An 18,591-nucleotide genomic window follows, 5' to 3' on the forward strand; every position below is an offset into this window, starting at 1 on the left:
ATTACTTCCACAGACTCCATGGTAGGTGCTGGAAGCCAGACTGTCCACCGTGGAGCTGTGGACACCGTGGAGCTGGAGCTGGGGCGGTCCACTGCTGCAGTGGACCGCCCCAAAGCGCATCAGGTAAATAACTCTGCAGACAGGTAGTTAAGATTGGAGGGGATGAGCAGCTATCACAATTATATGCAGTTACACCTGTTATCCATTCATCCATTTTCTAACACATCTCTCCCTTGTGGGGCTCCAAGGGATACTGATGCCTTTCTCCAGCTGTCAATGTGCCAGAGGCGGGGTACACCTTGGACAGGTCGCCAGTGTATCACAGGGCAACACAGAGACAACCTATGGGGGCAAAATAATAGCTTTAACATTTGCAAATGTGTGTGGAGAGTTGTGTGTCTGTATCTCGATTTGTGTGTGTGCAATGGGATTTGAAAATGTGTAAATAAATCTGTAAATGTTTGAGGAGATTTGTGTGTCTGTACAACAAACTGCAAATGTGTAAAACTACTTTTGTGTAATACGTTTTGCAAATGTGTAAAAAATCCACAAATCTGTATTCAGATCTACAAATGTATACTGAGATTTCCAAATATGTATTAAGATTTGCAAATGTGTAGATCAATCTGTAAGCACACACAGAGACACTTATGTCTGAAGTATTTTCGCTTTAAGACCCAGAAATTCAGATAAATCATTGGTTACAAGCCTGCTACACTTCTGCCACGTGAGATGCACAAATGCGTAAAAGGATTTGTATGTGTACTTTCTTGAATTGTAACCCCGAGCGCAGGCTCACATGCTCACAGGCTGCCCTGAGCAGAGGCTCACAGGCTCACAGGCTGCCTCTTCTGGCTGTGGAAGGTCACGTGACTTTCAAGGATTGTACCAAAGCGTTTTGCTTCCAGACGGCTGACAAGGCAACTAGTTATAACTATATAACTTTCTCCCTTTAACGGCGAAAGTTTCTTGTTTTAATAAGAGACTTATCTTGCTAAAACGAGATAATTTTCTCCTCAAAACAAAGCCGCAACATAACCCGGCATCAGCTCGCGGGATATTTGAGTGTCATGGAGAAGAGGAGAGACGGAGGGAGATTATTTCTTTTTAAGAAGTCATCATTTGTCGAAAGAATGTATTTCTGCTCTGAGGAGTGACAAGGTAAGTCATGCATATCAAGTAAGTTGTCTACTTGAAATTTGATCAATTTGGCAGTGATTATTTATGGTTAACAACTATGCTCTGGATGCGCTTGCATCGCTGTAGTACAGTCTCTGGCTCTGTTTACTGTGAAAACAGGTTTGCGTTGCCTTTGTACCTTCCATTTACACACTACAAGGTTTAACTGTTGCTTAGGGGGACTTCCAGCTATAGCTGTGGGTTTATTCACAACAGTTTGCAGCCGAAACAGGCCTCCGCCAGCCGCTGTTTTCTTCTTCTGGGCAATATGACGCGGAGCCTCAAAAATCACAGCACTACTAGTGGTGCGGCATGGGAATTACAATTTTTAAGTACTCTAAACAGGGCCTGTGACTGCTAATGTTCTTTATGGATGTTAATGAGATGTTAATGAGCTGACAAAAAGATATAGAGATAAGGATAAGCAGCTTAATTTTTGTAAAACATGTCATGCATTTAATCATACATTCTGCTGTAAAGATTAATAATCATGTGCTTATGTGTTTTTTTTTTATATAACCATAATTTCATTGTGCTTGTAGACTGACATATCAGCTATAGCAAGCATGGATGATGAGAGCTTGGCCATCTACATTCTCACCTATGCTGACAGAATTGCCACTTGGAGATTTTGCTCTGAGTACCAAGGTGAAAGAGATGTCCTTCGACAAACATTGCTAGAAAAACTCTTTTCATGCAAATCTTAATGGAAAAAGTCCAATTTGATTTACGTATGTAATATTCTGGTTTCCGTCTTGGTTTATGTTTATTTGCTCAGTTTGTTTCCTCTCCTGCCTTAGGTTCTCTGGCTGCTTTGAGTTTTGTCTTGTCTAGGTTCCTGTTTAGCTTGTTTACTGTTAGTTTATCTTGTTATGTAATCCGTTTTAGTCTTTACTTTATCTTTTAGGTTTATTCTTCAGGGATGTTTTCTTTCTTTCAAGACTGGTGTACTTTCTGTTCCTGTCCAATTGTCATGTCAGCTTTTTAGGTTTGGTTTCTGCTCTGTTCTTGTTTTGGGCCTCAGCACTGATATCTGGTCTAATTACTTACTCTGCACACCTGCCTAACTCCTCCCCTGCTGCAATCACCTCTCACCGGTTTCACCTGCCTCCACCTCCTTATAAACTGTTGGGACCAGACATCAGTGCCAGGTTGTCTTGTTGAGTATGGGTGAGTCTCCTCCTGCAAGTTTCTGTTTATTGGTTTGCTTTTAGATTTTTGACCCCTTGTCTCCAGAGATCTGAGCCATCCTGTTCTGTATGTTCCTGCCCTGCCTGCCCAACTGGACTCTTTGTTTCTCTGCCGTTTTAGGTGCAACAGGCTTTTTGGATTTTGTCTCTGTTTTTGATTTGTTATTAAAGATCCTTCTTTTTAAAGAAACCTCTGCTGGTCTGGCTGAATTCTGGGTCCGCTTCCTCTGATCATTACAACGTAAAATGTTTTTGGTTTCAGGTAATACCACCATGTAATATATTTTAAAAGAAAGCTTACCATTTTAACTCAAAATGGTCATGTTTTCAAGAACATATGGAAGTGAGCCACAATAGAGTCAGTTAGCTTTTGTTTTTGCTGACAAAGCTATAGAGCAAAACTACTGATTAAAAAGATTACTCCAACAACATTGTGAAATATAAGTTTTTGAAGTCAAATTATTGCTGTTGCTATTAAAGGCATACTATGCAACATTTTTCAGTTAATGTGTTCCATACCGTTTTGGATGATTAAATGAGTCATTTCAGGTTGAACAAAGGTTTTCTCGGCCGCCCTGATGGTCTGTGGGGGAAATACCGCACTTGCAATGGCGTACCGTGAGCGAGCTATTTTTAGAAACGTAACGTCACGATGACGTCACATCACGTGGTACGCAGTAGGGCAAACTCCCAAACCCGCCGCTGTTTTCCTGTGGAAGAGACGTGCGTTAGCCTAGGTTGTACTCGTTTAAAAGACTGCTTTTTCCAAAATCTAAGACCATGGTTTATAAACATTGTTGCTATGGGACGTGCAACAGCGACTCGAGGTACGCTGATCGCCGCATATGAAGGATGTTTTCTTCATTACTTTCCCGAAATTCAAGAGTGCCAAGGAGAAATGTGTGCGCTTGGTACACGGGTGCGGTCGGCCTACATATGTAGCAAGCATTTTGTCGGAGGAAAGGGCACAACCGAAGAACATCCTGACCCAATTCCAGCGACATCAAGTAGTGAACAGGTAAGAGTATTTTGGTGGCCGACATGTTAATAATGAAGCGCCTGCTACCATGATAGCATATAGGCTGTCATGGTAGCAGGCGCTAACATAATACCCTGCTACCAGGATAGCCTACTCAAAAATATTTCAAATGAGACAAACATTAAATATATACCGATCCCTGGACGGTGATTACAAACAAAAAAAACGGCCGACGACGCCATGATCGCCGCGCAGGAAAAAAAAACAAAGCTTACCGTTCGATCAACTCGGCCCGTTTTCCGGTCTTTTTAAGCCCTCGACACTCCAGCCATCGTTTGAGCTGAACGTTGGTGTGTTCTTCGACAGTGCGACCAGTAATCTGTGCGCCTGGGACATCGTCTTGAGAAAGGTTAATGGCTGCAAAGTCGGTCATATTGCTGATTCTGTTGAGCGTGTAATAACTGGCTGCTACGGGCGTTCTGTACCTGTCTGCCCTACCTAAGCGGCAAAAGGGGCGTTGCTCTTGAGGCGGTGACGTCACGTGCGCGGTACGCCATTGCAATAGCCCTCGGCCCGCACTCATAGGCTCAGTAGTCTTGTGTGCATCGCGAGAGTCGGTCTTGCTTTACGTCGAGAACTGCTACACGCCCCCAGTGAAAGGCGTGCTCGTTGCTAGCGCAGTGGCGATATTTGTGCAGTTATCATGGCGGAACCAGCAAGAAAACAGCGAAAGCCCATGTCGGAGCAGGCAAGAAAGAGCAAAAAGGCTCTGGACAGAGAGAGGAGTCGTACACGGGTGAACATCGGGCAAGCTTTTTCCGAATGGCGAGAGCTAAAAGAAAAAGAAGGCTGCAAGGCTGACGCGGACCTCGCGTTTCTGCTGATGCGATTGTAAGTAACATTGTAGGGTTTCCCTCATTCCCAAAAAATAATAATAAAAAAATAAAACTAACCCGATATGCGCGCAAAGCCCGATACTCCGCTCAGCCGGTCATCGGCGAAAGCTTGTCTCCCCCCCCCCCGCTCCGCTCAGCCGGTCATCGGCGCAAAGCTTGTCTCTCTCCCCCGCGCTCCGCCGGTCGTCCGGTAAGCTAATTCCTAGGGGAAACACTGCATTGGAATGGTTTTTCTCTCTCTGTGTGCATGTTCATACTTTCACTGTGTTAGTAGACATGGGGATTCGTTGCGTTCGCCTGTCTGCTAAGCTCAAAACAACTGCGCCTGGCTTGACGGAGAAACCAGGAGAACAGCTGAGCATATTTACGACAGTGCACTTTTACTTTCGCCCTCGCTGGAAAATCAACGGCGGTTGCATAGTATACCTTTAAGCTTCTTTAAGGTAAAAAAAATGAAGCATGTGTTTAAACTGTACTTATTTTCCTTTTCTTTCCATAGGGCATTATTTTTATTTTGTATTCTTCAAAGCTTATTGTAAAATTGATAAATGCTTTGAGCGAAATAGTGCCCAGAAATCTAACAAAGATTTTTGTCGTGTCAAATTTTGAGATCCATGTATTCATCTTTTTAATACACATAGATCATGTTCTAGTTAGGTCATCTTCTGGAGGTAGAGAACTTCCTTTCAAAAGGATCTTTCAGAGCACTTGTTAAAGGTACTTTTAATGTATGTTCTTCTGTGAGTTGATGTAACATTGCAATATAATGTTATTTTTCTAAGGAAAGAATGAGTTGGTTTGATCACAAACCATAACACTTAATTTTGTAATGGGTTTTTACCAAAGATTCATTAAAAGTTTTTGTTATGATACTTGTCTAGGATGAACCCGGACACAAGCACGCACACACAGAGCTAGTTCTTAAGAGTGAGTTTATTGAAAAGTGTGGAAGATGGATGATGATGGGACCAGAGTCATTCAACAGACGGAGGTGTTGGGTGCAGAAGCTGGCCGGCAGGAGCCGTGTGGAGAAACTGACCGGGAGGAACTCTGGAGCCGAAGACTAGCGACCAGGACAGAGCATCTGAACTGAGGTCTTGGAGAGCAGAACCTCTGAGCCGTGGACTTGAGAGCAGAACCACTGAGCCATGCGCTGGAGAGCAGAACATCTGAGCCGTGCACTGGAGAGCAGAACATCTGAGCCGTGCACTGGAGAGCAGAACATCTGAGCCATGCACTTGAGAACGGAACAGCTCACCAGGAGATGAGAACAGGAGTGGGAACAGAGCTGAACTGGATCTAGGCTGAGACTGGAACAAAACAAAGCTGACGGAAAGTCTATTGGCTGACTGTAACAAAAAACCAAGTTGAAGGAAGTCTTCAGGCTGACTGTAACAAAAAACTGAGCTGACAAGAATTCTGGCAGAGACTGAGCGGGAGTGAACGCTATGGACCAGCGACGAGAACAGAATGAGGTGAGTCTTATAAAGAGGTGAACACAGGTGGCAACAGATCAGGGGTAATTGCTGCCTGACAGGTGACGGGAATGAAAACTAATTAGTGTCCAGAGGAGTGACTAAAGCTGAGCAAGGGAGAGCTAAGTGAACTACAAAATAACAAAGAAGCCAGACAAAACTTAAACCATGACAGTTTTCATATTAAACATAACCATAGGCATTCCGTAGTTGAAGACGTTTCGCCTTCTCTCCAGGAAGCTTTCTAAATTCAAAAGGTCTAGAGTAAAGATGAGTACCAAGCTTTACACTACTGCTTATTTTGGAATGACCATGACCTGCATGACTGAGAATCTACACCAGCATAAGCATAGGCACTTTATTTTTAATCTCATTCGACCATAATATCATTGTCAAACAGTACATAACTTGGGTCTTAGTGTTCAGTAACAGAACTATAGGAGTCTTACTGTTATAAATATAAAAAGCTTGTCTTGAATATGAGAAGCAGTGGTGGGGTTTACAAAACATGTCATTTAAACATTGTTTGTCCTACATGATACATTACAAGGCAAATGTGAAGTTAAATTTCTTGTTATTGTCCTAATATATGTAGTAGCATATATTTGCTGTCATACACAACAAGAATCACACAAAATATAAAACCTAGCACCAAAATTCAAAAAAGTTATGTACATCATGATGAAACCTTTAAGTACATGTGTTAGAAAAAATGTGAATGTAATCATTATATTTTTATTACGTTACAGCCATTTGGTTTGTTTAAGAGTTTGCTTTCAGAAAGGTTTTGTTGTATTTACCCGTTAGGCAGGAATAACAAATGGTTCTCTCAGATAAGGAATGTCTTCCTTATCCAGCTGTGCATGAAGCTGGTGAATAATTACCATCTGCAATTCCAATTGTTTCCTTCTTAGCTTTTAACCCTTTTTAACCCCCATGTTGTAATTTCCTGACACAATCCTCCTGACCTTTTCTTTTGATGTGTGACAATAAAAACAAAAGGAGAGAAATGACCCGACGCAGACGCTACCAAACTTTCAGGGAGTGAAGTTCTCCGTTTGGGTATCTTTTGTCCTTTTCTATTGAACAGTCTAAAACTTGTGTTGTGTGGTTTTCATTCTAGGATAAAAGGGGTTATTTTTAATAACCCTATCAACATGGGAATCGAAGAAAACAGAGGTCTGTTTTTTTTAGGGGTGTAAATAATAATCGTTTTGGATCGATGCATCGATCCAACAGCCGACGATCCGATGCATCGACACGTCCGCAAGAGTGTCGACTCATGTTTTTTTCCTTCGGTCTATTTTTATCCATTTGCTCCTGGACGTAATTCTTACTCCCGTGCTGCGGTGGCGCTAAACCTATTTTGCCCTCCTACCTAGCTTCTTTTAGCCACTACCCTCTTTCCGCTTGCACACACAGTCGCGTAAACAGTACGCAAGACAGACATGGCGGAGAAAGCGGAGGTGAAAGAAGAGGTAGGCAAGACAGACGTGGTGAAGGAAAAAGAAGATGACTTACACACCCCTTGCGGGTTCAAGTCGTTTGTGTGGAAGCATTTCGGGTTCCGTAAGGATGGAAAAAAACTGATGAAGGATATGGCTATATGCAGATATTGTCGTTGCGAAATTCGCTACTGTGGCAACACATCTAATTTGTCTGCTCACCTGAGAAGACGCCATGGTGTCCAAGGCGAAGAAAAAGCACAGCCCTCTACTTCGCCACTGACAAAATTTTTCCCTCAGAAGTTTTCACACAGCTCTAAGAGGGCGGTGAATATATCCAAGGCAATCGCGTTCTTCATATGTACAGACATACGGCCCTATTGCGTCGTGGAGAACGAAGGCTTCCGATACCTGCTCGACACTCTGGAGCCGAGGTACTGCGTTCCCTCGCGACAGCACTTCAGTGAATCCTTGATTCCAAAATTATACGCCAAAGTTCGTGATGTTGTTATTCAAGCGCTGCATGAGGCACAGCGCGTAGCTGTAACATGTGACGGTTGGACTTCCTGCACTACAGAATCCTTCATCACAGTAACATGCCACTTCATTGACCACGGATGGGAGATGCACAATAATGTGTTACAGACGCGTGTGCTTGCGGATACACATTCAGGAGCGAACATCGGACACGTTCTACGAGCTGCGTGTGAAGAGTGGGGTCTGAGTGACAAAGCACCAGCCCTCGTCACCGATAATGCATCTAATATGAAGAGGGCTGGGCAAGAGGCCGGGATGTCGCCCCACATCATGTGCTTCGCGCACACACTCAATCTGTCCACTCAAGATGGCCTCAAGATCACAGCCACAGACAGGCTTTTGGGTCGAGTTAGGAGAATTGTGAGTTTTTTCCATCGCAGCTCAATTGCCACCACAGTGTACAAGGAAAAACAAAAACTACTTGACCTCCCGTCCCACAAACTTAAAGCGGACGTAAAGACAAGGTGGAACAGTTCATTCGAGATGTTAGAGCGGTTCCTGGAGCAACAGCCTGCGGTGACGGCAACCCTCCTGGACAAGAAGCTGAGGAAAGGTGCAAGCGACATTCACGCTCTCACGGAAAGTGACCTATCCACAGCAGAGCAAATGGTTAGCTTGTTGGCCCCACTGAAAGCTGTCACCACGCTCATGTGCGAAGAAAAGCAACCCACAGTGTCAGTCATCGCACCCCTCCGAACGAAGTTGCTGACTCATTTTGAATGTGCACCAGACGACACTCCCTTAATCAAAGACATGAAACGAGTGATGGCTGAGGATCTCAGAGAACGGTATGTGGACGAGGAACCATTCTTACTCCGAGCAGCTGCCTTGGACCCTAGGTTTAAAAAGCTCCCGTTCCTGAGTGATGAAAGAAGAAACCAAACCTTTGAATGTATTGCTGAAGAAGCAGTACAGCTGAAGGAACAGAGGGTAGGTTGTTTCTCTCATCATATTTTTTTTTTTAAATACAGTAAAAAGTTCATTTATTTATCATTATTAGTTGTAGTACTTGTTAATTGTGTTGTTGTGATTAAGGTAATACGTTGAACTGTTTGGTGTTGTTCTTATGTAGTAGTAAGTTGGTTCTTATGAGTGTGTATGTATCTGTGACCGTTACAGAATGAATCAGAGGCCCAGGACCAGAAAACACCTCCTCATGCCCAGATGTGTGATGTGTGGGAAACAAAGACTATGGAAGGTACTGTTCATACATTCTACAAGTATTCAGTTACATTATAAAGATCCTACTTTAACCTACTCATACCACATATACTTTATAAATGTTATATAGATATTATATTATACATGCACATTTTATATATTTATACACACACACACTTATGTATGTATATAATAAGCTAAAACTGTACTGTATGATTATAGCCTACTGCCATATTATACTTTGATTATAACTATACTCTTTCTGTTGTCTTTTTTTTTTGTTTAATTTAGAAAAACCACCAGTTTCCAAGAAAACAAAAGTCTTGGATGACTTGTTTGGCGACTCCTTCAGCACTGAGGACCAAAGTTTCAGGAAGAAAACATCCAAAGAGCTAGCCAACGATGAAATTAGAAAGTACAGAGATATTGCATCTCTGAGCCTGGGTGGTAAGGTGTTAGAATGGTGGAAAGCTCACCAGGCCGAGTTTCCTCTCCTGGCCGACCTGGCCAAGACCTACTTGTGCATACCTGGTACAAGTGTACCATCCGAGCGTGTGTTTAGCACAGCAGGGGACATTGTGCGTTCAGAACGTAGTGTTTTGTCCGCTGAGCATGTGGACCAGCTAATTTTTTTAAAGAAAAATCTGTCAAGAAGCACAATTGAAAGTATTGAACTGTAACAGTGCTGTAGTTTAATGTTACAGCTTTACTAACTGTTCTTTTACAAACCCCTTCAGTATAGAACAGAAGCATTATTACTTTTAAGTAAAGTATGGCCTATATTTTTGTTACTTTTTGTTGGTAATGTACTTTCATGTGTATTGTTATTTTATAGTGAATAAAGTACAGGGGTATTTTTCGTTACCATTTGCTGCTAGTGCACTTTTGCACTCATTGCACTGATTTTGTTGAGTATTGTTATTCTATAGTGAATGTAGAATAGGCCTATTTTTGTACTTAATCTGCTAGTGCACTTTTGCACTCATTGCACTGATTTTGTTGAGTATTGTTATTCTATAGTGAATGTAGAATAGGCCTATTTTGGTACTTAATCTGCTAGTGCACTTTTGCACTCATTGCACTGATTTTGTGCTGTATTTTTTGATGCAAGGCCTTTCAGAATCTAGTACACAGAGGCATTATTTTTCAGTGAATGAGGTATTTTATAGGTGGAGTACAATTTTGCTACTTCCGTTATTTGCTGTTTCTCAAATAAAATGCATAACAATATTACAGCTTTCATTTATTTATTTCAAATTTGAAACATTGTCTAGCCTGTAAGGTAAGAAAATGAACCAATTAATTGAATCGTATCGTATCGTGGTGTATTCTTGAGTATCAAAAATAATCGAATCGTTGGGTCAGGAAATCGATACTGAATCGAATCGCCATGATGGGTGTGATTTACACCCCTAGTTTTTTTCCCTCCATCTGTATTTCTTTGACTGCTTGTCCTTTATGGGTTGTGCGGTCTGCAGCTGCCTATTTCTGACTGTGTGGGAAAGTGACAGGGTCATTCTGGACAGGGTCACAAGGTCATTTGCTCCACAAACTCTTTTTTACAAGAAAATATCGCACGTGTCACAGGTTTGTCCGTATACAAGCTCTTAAAAATAAGCATAATTCAATTGTTTTAACATGTGTGGACGGTGCATGAGAAAGTTTTCTGTCATCAGAAGGTGTGATAGTTCGAACTGTCTCATCACGTGTGAATGGTCCTCTGAAGACGTTGGACTGTGCAAGTTTCCGCTGCTTGCTCAGAAACCTGTTTGAGATTATCTTGTTCAACAAAAAGCTGTGGAAGGGTATACATCATGTAGACAACTTGGAGCAATTGCATCTCTAATCTTATGAATGATGTTCCATAAGTGAACCACTTTTTAGAGGTCTTCCTGAAAGACAAGAAAATAAAGAAGTTCTTAAAGTACATACTCCATATTTAAAAGCATATATCATATAGTATTTATCTTTTACATTCAAACATACCTGTGATATTTAAACGGGTGAGCAGAATTGGCTGCTTATCCAAGAAGTCACCAGTAAAGTAATCTGTATTCTTCAGTTTTTGAAAAAGGTTCATTCAGTACTGTGCACGATGTTTCCTTAAGAAATCCCACCAGCTGTTGATGTGCTGGCTGTGGGTGCTAGATCCCACAATTAAGCAGTTTTCAGGATAGCTGTCATCAAGATGGAAAAATCTTTGAATGTCTTTCATTGTACCATTCTCTGTCTCCATGTCTATATAAATTCTGGCTGTGGTACCCCCTCTTTTCTCAACCTCTGAAACAAAATATCCAGTTGTAACTTTTGGACACCTACCATCCATGTATTCAGCTTTAGAGATGCCAACCTGTAAACACAGCAGAGATTTTGTTATAATTTTTTCAAGTTTTTTTATTTTAAACAAAGGTAAAAATAACAATCAATTTATTCTTTCTAAAAATGTAGCACATTACATCTGCTAAATGTGAGAAGCTAAATATTCCAAAATCAAAGTTTTTAAGTATTTAAATTTTGAGTGTCAGATCAAATGCACAGGCATTCTAAGATATAAAAGAGAACATTCATGATTTTCTGGCTGTATTTTTAATGTAACTATCTTAAACCTGGTCCACCTACCTTATTGTTTTATTTATGGCAATTTTAAAAAGTACTTTTACAGAATTCCTATCAGAAGGAGAATAGCTGCTGTTTAAAATTGTGATTAAAAGTTAGACTTGATCCATGTTAAATCGCTCAAACCAAGGGTCCGTTCTTCGTACGTTGCTTAAAACATCCGAGATCAAATGACACATCCAAGATGATTTCATCCGGCTAATCATGATCCGGCTAATTGGGTTCTTCGAACACACCTGTTGTTTACGATTAGTATGCCTGGATAGAGTTATCTGAGACAACTGCGCGTTCATGCGTTTGTTTAAAAGGGGAAATGTATCGATAGTAGAAACAATGATCAGCAGTGCTGCTATTGGCTGTTCAGCATGGCCAAAAGAACGGCCACAGTTTTTCTCCCAAGCACAACACGAGCTTTTAATGGAAGGTTATGCTGAATTTGAGTCATTAATTAAAACACCTCAAAATCTGTTAAAGCCAGGAGAGAGGGCTGGCAAAAAGCAGCAGACAAATTAATGCGTACATACTGTCCATGGTAGATGTTTCTATCACTTTCTACAGTATGAATTTTTGCATTTTAATAATTTGATATTTACTTTGTTCTTTTATATCAGAGCCTCCGCGGGACCCACTAGAACATGGGGACAAGTAAAAGTGAAATACAAGAATATTCTACAAAATGGTAGCCTTTAATTATTATACTTTATTTTAAAAAGGCACTTGTTATGGCAACAGATCCAAATTTCAGTGTCATTCCTTAGACACGGGAAGTAAAGGACGCGTGCAAACTGGGAATTTTAACAAAAAAAAATCTTTATCCAAAAAAAATTAAAATTTTCCTTTTCCAAGTCATCCACAGTTTACACGGTGAAACTGTATTGCTCCGTGGCTAGATAATCCATCCATAGTTTTTTCTAATACAATATACGGCTCGACAGGAAGCAAGCCTTTCAAAGTAAACTAGACTTCACAATAAAATGGCCCGAACAAATCTTCTTACTATAGGATAAAAATAAAAAGCAAACCATAATACAAATAACTTAAATATTTTAGATTTATGGCTCCAACACCACTTTTTCCTCTTTAAAAGCCACTGTTAAATGATGTGTTTGTCTGTTTATAACAGCCATCAAGAAAATCTTACTACAATTACACTGTCGCGCTGCTCTAAAGGATCCTATCTATTGCGCAATTCGCAATTAATTCAAAAAAACTCTGCAAATTATTCTTGCACCTTCCGCAACAGGTTGCAGCCGTAAAAATGGACATGGCTACGACAGACTTCCCTATCTCCTCCGCTTATACAGCCGTGATCTAATCTTGTTTACATGAAACAAGGCTGCTCTGGAGCAGGCTTAAGCTGGCGCACATGTTGCTATGACAACAAGTGCAGGATGTCTTTTGAAGAACCAAACGATCCAAGATCATGCCAAATCGTCAAAAATGAAATCCTGCTAACTGAGTTAGCGACGTACAAAGAACGGACCCCAAGACTGCAATGCCACAATGTTGTTGATTTTTCCCCCAGTGTCCTGTCTAGCAATATGGCAATAAGAATTGATGTCTTAACGCCAAATAGAGCTCGACAGATTTTACTTTCACAAGTGGAGCAATCAGCTTTTGCCACAGTGCTCTGCTTGATTTATGCATGTAAATAGTTTTATGGTGATTCCTGTGGGTAGAATTTCAAATTCTGTCGACACTACAGTGGGAAAGTAGGAGAGTAAAGGAAGAACAAGAAGAGAAAAAAAAGAAAGAGGAAGTGAAAGAAAGAAGAGATAAAAGGGAAAATGTCTTCAGTCTGCTTCACGACCTGGAAAGAGAGATGTAAAAAGAACAGCACAACCAACAGACATAGTGTAACAGATACAATAGAGTAACACCTTGGTACCATTGCTAAATCATATGTATTATTATTTAAGCTGACATGAGTAAAGTGATACCTGAGAAAAGAAAGTGAAATAAATAAATAAATTACGGGCTTTCTGTATATAAGTGAACACTTAGAACCTGGAACCAAGCACCTGGGGTGTTTGTGAGAGTGCACTTGAGTATGTGAAGTTTATCCAGAAGGAAATTGCTCAATAATGGTTGTGAAGACAACCTGAGTGGTCTGAGTGGTCTGGAGGGTTGATACACTCATAACAACTCTGTGATGTATTTAGGTGCTAAGCCATTCAGGGATTTATAGACTAAGAGAAGGATTTTAAGGTCTATTCTCTGAGATACAGGGAACCAGTGTAAGGACTTTAGAACTGGGGTGATGTGCTCTACTTCCTTAGTCTTGAGTCGTGACGATGCGGGCAGCAGCGTTCTGGATCAGCTGCAGCTGTTTGATCCACTTTATAGGCAGACCTGTGAAAACACTGTTGCAGTAATCAATGATAGAAAGCCGACCTTGTAATTCTCTGTAAATGCTTTTGGAGGTTCAGGTCCGAGTCCACCACTACTCCCAGATTTCTGGCCTGATCAGTGGTTCCTAGCTGTGTGATAACTTTTGATCTCTCCTCTATTGGTCCAAAGATTCTTACTTCAGTTTTGTTTTTATTCAATTGAAGAAAATTATGGCACATCCAGGCATTGAATTAGTCATTCACCATAAGCCAATGAAAGTATCTCAGTATATTAAGTTATTATCTCAAAAGGAGGTAATTCGGTAATTCTTAGAGACCATTGAATTGCTGATTGAAAATAACCACAAATAACTGCGATTAAGCTAGTTGTTATTTATTAAACTGATAATTGCCTTTTAAAGCAATTATTGACAAGTTCAGATTTAACCTTTTGACCCACTTGCAGAATCAACAAGTCTTAGTAAAGAATTGGTTTATTTCTTTCAAAAGAACAAACAGCAAAGACTGGTTTCCTTGATGTCTCTGGGAGTGGTTAATGTCATGCAATCCTTGGCGCCTGGCCTGGAATGAGAGTTGGGTTATTTATGGCCAGTAATCAATCGATCGAATGTAATATGAGACTGCCTTACGTTTGAAGGGTCTTGGTTAAGCGCGGGAGACTGGTGCTCAGGGGTCCTGTGTGGAGAGTGGCAGATGGAACTTTCTGAGGTGAGTCCGAGATCCGGAGGTCTGATGGAGTGGAGATGGGGTGGGGGCAATGGAGCGAGCAGGCAGGCACTTGCAGGTGGGTCCCACAGATGGTGTTGGTGTCTTAATTGATCCTTTTAGGAAGATCCAGTGATGAAAAAAATAACCAGTAGACGTTAATCATCCAGCACTGAGTGAAGGCTCTTCTGCTCCTTTATCCCCAGCACTCTCGTAAGGCCAATGAGCTCCACCTGTGAGGACTGCCCAGGCTCTCCACCAAGATCCTCGCTGGAAGAGATGTATCACTCGCACTCACACCGCTCACACAGGAACCCTGACACTACCCCCCCCCCCCCACTAAAGACCGACCCCTGGCGGTCGAGATGAAGACGACCCAGGAGAAGCCTCAAAATCTCTAATGAGGATAGGGTCCAGGATGAACCCATGACCATTCCTCATGTCCATAACCCTGCCAGTCCACTAAATACTGGAACCCTCCTCCCCGACGACGAATAGCCAGAATCGTTCCAGTTCAAAAGGACTGGAAAAGACTAGTTTGAGGAAAGAGACATGAAATACAGGGTGGATCTTTAACCCATCAGGAAGCTTGAGGCGTACGGCTGAAGGGCTGAGAACAGAGGTTATTTCAAAGGGACCAATAAAGCGAGGGGCAGGTTGCGATTGGATGATTTGAGATTGATGTCATGAATGGAAAGCCAAACCTCCTGTCCAGGTGAGTATGAAGGTGCAGGGGTTCTTTTAAGATCAGCCCATCTGCGGTTCCCCTCCACTGTCCGGTTGAGAGTATGAAAGTTAAGGTCATTCTGACCTGGCTCTCAGCAAAGAAGCGAAACATCTGGATATAATTGTTTAACTGTAGCATTCCAAGATCTGTCAAGTAGCGGAATTAATCGCTCTGTTTTGTACTCTTTGAGATAAACATTTACCAGAATTGTAAGTCCAGATGCCAAGACTCGGACGCCACTAGCTTGCAACACACACACCAATGGAGACACACAGACTCTTGTGTTTAACGCACACACATCTGTAGGCCTTAAAAGGCCAGCTCAAGATATAAATGTTAGAATTCTCTGCTTGTACCCGTACGCATGTCCAAGGTTTAATAAAGAAGAATTCTCGCTGACAATGACAAAGGAACGCCGTTTCTCGAGTCTTCTTTTTTAAGGTTTAATAGTTAAATAATCTCCCACAAGAGCAGCATTTGTTTGGGTCCAGATGTGTCTGCAACGGCTGAGGTGATGGTGGACAGAGGTGACTGATGTTTGTTGTTCATCTGATGGGGACAGAGGCGGCTGATAACCAGGAGCGGACTCAAAAGGTGATAGGCCAGTAGCTGTTGAGGTGTGACTATTGTGGGCACACTCCACCCAAGGCAAGTGTACACTCCAGGATGAACGGTGTGATGAACATAGACAGCAAAGGGTAGCCTCCAACTCCTGGTTCAGGCGCTCCATCTGACCATTAGTTTGGGGATGAAATCCAGAACTAAAGGTTACCTTCGCTCCAAGAACGGTGCCAAACTCCTTCCAGACTTTAGAAACAAACTGTGGTCCTCTGTCTGACAGGATCTCGGTAGGGATACCATGCAGATGAAATACATGTTTGGTTAGGAGATGAGCTGTCTGCATGGTGGTGAGAAGTTTACGTAATGGAACTTTTAGTTGACTCCCAAGAAACAGGCTGGGGCTATAACTTACATTTAATGGGTGAAGTGACAGAAAGCACATATCTGCGGGAGAGTGGATATCTCCAACGGGGGTTTAGCCCAACCCCCTCAGGAGCCTGTGTGATGATAATAAGACATCTTTTGAGTTTTTATGATGAGACTGCAACTTGCAATTCATGGAAGGCACTTCGGGATAAAATAGGCTATCCGTGTCGTTGAGAAAACTTGTGAGTCTCCCAACTTGGAAATCCAAATTGTGATAAATATATGTATGTTTTACGTGTTTGGCCTCTGATCATTTGTCTCTTCTCTTGCTGCCAAATCATTGAACCGGATGGGTGAGACGGGCCGTGGTAAAATGGAGTAGGAACGGGCCAGAATTTTAACACTTGGTGCACGTGACCTGGATTTGGCTGTGAGTTGAGAAGGAGGAATTGTCTGCAGCACCACAGGTCGACCCGAAAAAAGGTAAGGAGATTTTTAAGTCTCTGTTGGCAAAATGTTAGACGTTTAGGCTAAATTTAAGTGGTGCTGTGGATAAGATACTCTCTTCTCAAAATATCAGAGCTTGAACAGAACAACTAGGATGAAAATGGAATTTATGTTGAAATCGAGAAAGGACTGAATGGGATTTATGTTTAAGTCTATGTCAAAAATGTAAAATAAGATTGTCAGGGTTCTCTAAATTTCTGTGCTCTAACTCTACTCCACAGGTGGTTCTAGTTGACTGGGGGACGTGGCCCATACCTGCGGCTCGTTGGGAGCGGCTTCCACTGGCTTTTTAAGGAGTGCTGTGTCGTGGTATCCGTGGCCTCTGACCTGTATCATGAACTCCGTATTTTGTGAGTCGTTTTTGAATCCCGTTTTTGGACTAATGTTTTTGTCTCCTGTTGTTCTCAGTTTTCGTGTTTGGATTTACTCACCTGCCTTGACGTCATGTTTGAAGAACCAGATCCACAGAATCCCTGCTGCTCAGATTTTGCTCTGGCATTTCCACTCATACTCTCTTGGTATTACCAAGCCGGGCTTGAGACCCCCTTCCCTGGATTCTTCTGGTTCACCTGCAAACTCTCTGGTTACTCTGTCTGTTTCTCCCGTCTGCTGTGGTACGCTCCAGATCCCTCGCCAGCCTACTATCTGTCAACCCTCCAGTCACTACCACCTATCACCACCTACAAGTTATGGTCACAGAGTTCCCTCGTTATTGTTCTCTCCAGATAGGTCAGCCCTGCTAAATGGTAAGCGGTGCAGCTTCTGGTCTTTTCCCCTGGTTCGTTCACACGTAACATTTTTCCTCTTTCTTTCCGTAGTCGCTCCAGTACTGACGTTCAGACCTCGCCCGAGCCACACGCTGTGTCTCTTCCCGCAGCCTGAACCTTTCAATAAACATCCTAAAACTGTGCTTGGCTTCCGTCTGTATCTGCATGTGGGCTAAACACTTAAAAACCATGACAAAGATAGAAACAATAAAATAGAAATAAAATTAAATTAAATAAGAAAGATAAAATACAAAGAAAAAAAATAGTTCTAAGGACTGGCAACCTTAACTTCAGGCTGACGAGTCCAGATGAATTTAAGGCCGGGATGGAAGACTTTCCTTGGGAAATGGAACTCCCAAAAAAAGTTTAGCGATAGAGAACGGTCAAGATACGTAAACATCTTTAAAAGTTGAGACTAGGACAGTTAAGACTCTGAATTGATAACACGGTAAGAGAATAATAGAGATAGAATAAAAGGGATCAATTTAAATTGTCTCTCAGCTTCCAAAAACAGGGTTTTCGGAAGCACGGCAGTGAGATTAGGTGATTTGTTTAATACATTTAGAGTAGATTCTGCCGAATACAGAAGGGACAAAGGGTCTCCTTGTCACGCAAGCTGTATGTCTTTACATGTTGTGTTTGTCATGTTTTGTCCAACATTTTGTCTCGGTTTAAATGGGATCCATTGTGTGAAAAACAAATGCGGACTCCGCGGCTTCTCAGTGGGTCTGTGTGTGTGTGTAGACACGAGGTTCGTGTGTGTGCACGCGAGTGGTTACGTATGCGTAAGTCTGGCTGTGAATCGCGTTCGCACGTGTAGTAGTTACGGTGGAAAAGTACTGTGTCGAGTTGAGTATGATTTGGAGAAAAAAGTAAGAAGACAAGGATCATGGAGTATTTGATCAGGATAATCAATGGGCCTCTGCTCCCTGGAAATCTTTAGGAGAACAGGTCGAGGCACTGATGGGTTTTGTTGAAACGCATGAAAAGTTGGACAAAAAGACGCAGTCTGAGTGGAGACAGAAAGTCGTGGAAGCGGTTACAGCGGAACAGAAACGATTGGAACACGGGGAACCGCTTGGCAAGTATTTGGTAAAACAGTATGTTAAAAGTAAGAAACATGAAGGAA

At 42.0% G+C, this 18,591-nt stretch overlaps 1 protein-coding gene across 1 annotated transcript; it reads left to right on the forward strand.

The window, feature by feature from the left end:
- The first annotated feature begins 7,167 nt into the window (after positions 1–7,167).
- LOC118563632 (zinc finger BED domain-containing protein 1-like) lies at positions 7,168–9,594 on the forward strand. Its single transcript, XM_036138716.1, has 3 exons — positions 7,168–8,631; positions 8,821–8,899; positions 9,154–9,594. Exons 1-3 carry the CDS (start codon positions 7,168–7,170, stop codon positions 9,540–9,542), a joined length of 1,932 nt encoding a protein of 643 aa, XP_035994609.1. The 3' UTR covers positions 9,543–9,594.
- Positions 9,595–18,591: the final 8,997 nt, after the last annotated feature.

The sequence above is a fragment of the Fundulus heteroclitus genome, chromosome 7 (genome assembly GCF_011125445.2).
Source record: "Fundulus heteroclitus isolate FHET01 chromosome 7, MU-UCD_Fhet_4.1, whole genome shotgun sequence".
NCBI lineage: Eukaryota > Metazoa > Chordata > Actinopteri > Cyprinodontiformes > Fundulidae > Fundulus > Fundulus heteroclitus.

What these genes read in the sequence shown, in the direction of transcription:
- LOC118563632 (XM_036138716.1), top strand. Translation starts at nt 7,168, where the DNA reads ATGGCGGAGAAAGCGGAGGTGAAAGAAGAGGTAGGCAAGACAGACGTG. An exon ending in TACAGCTGAAGGAACAGAGG is followed by an intron (nt 8,632 to 8,820) that starts GTAGGTTGTTTC and finishes TGACCGTTACAG; the next exon opens with AATGAATCAGAGGCCCAGGA. An exon ending in GGAAACAAAGACTATGGAAG is followed by an intron (nt 8,900 to 9,153) that starts GTACTGTTCATA and finishes TGTTTAATTTAG; the next exon opens with AAAAACCACCAGTTTCCAAG.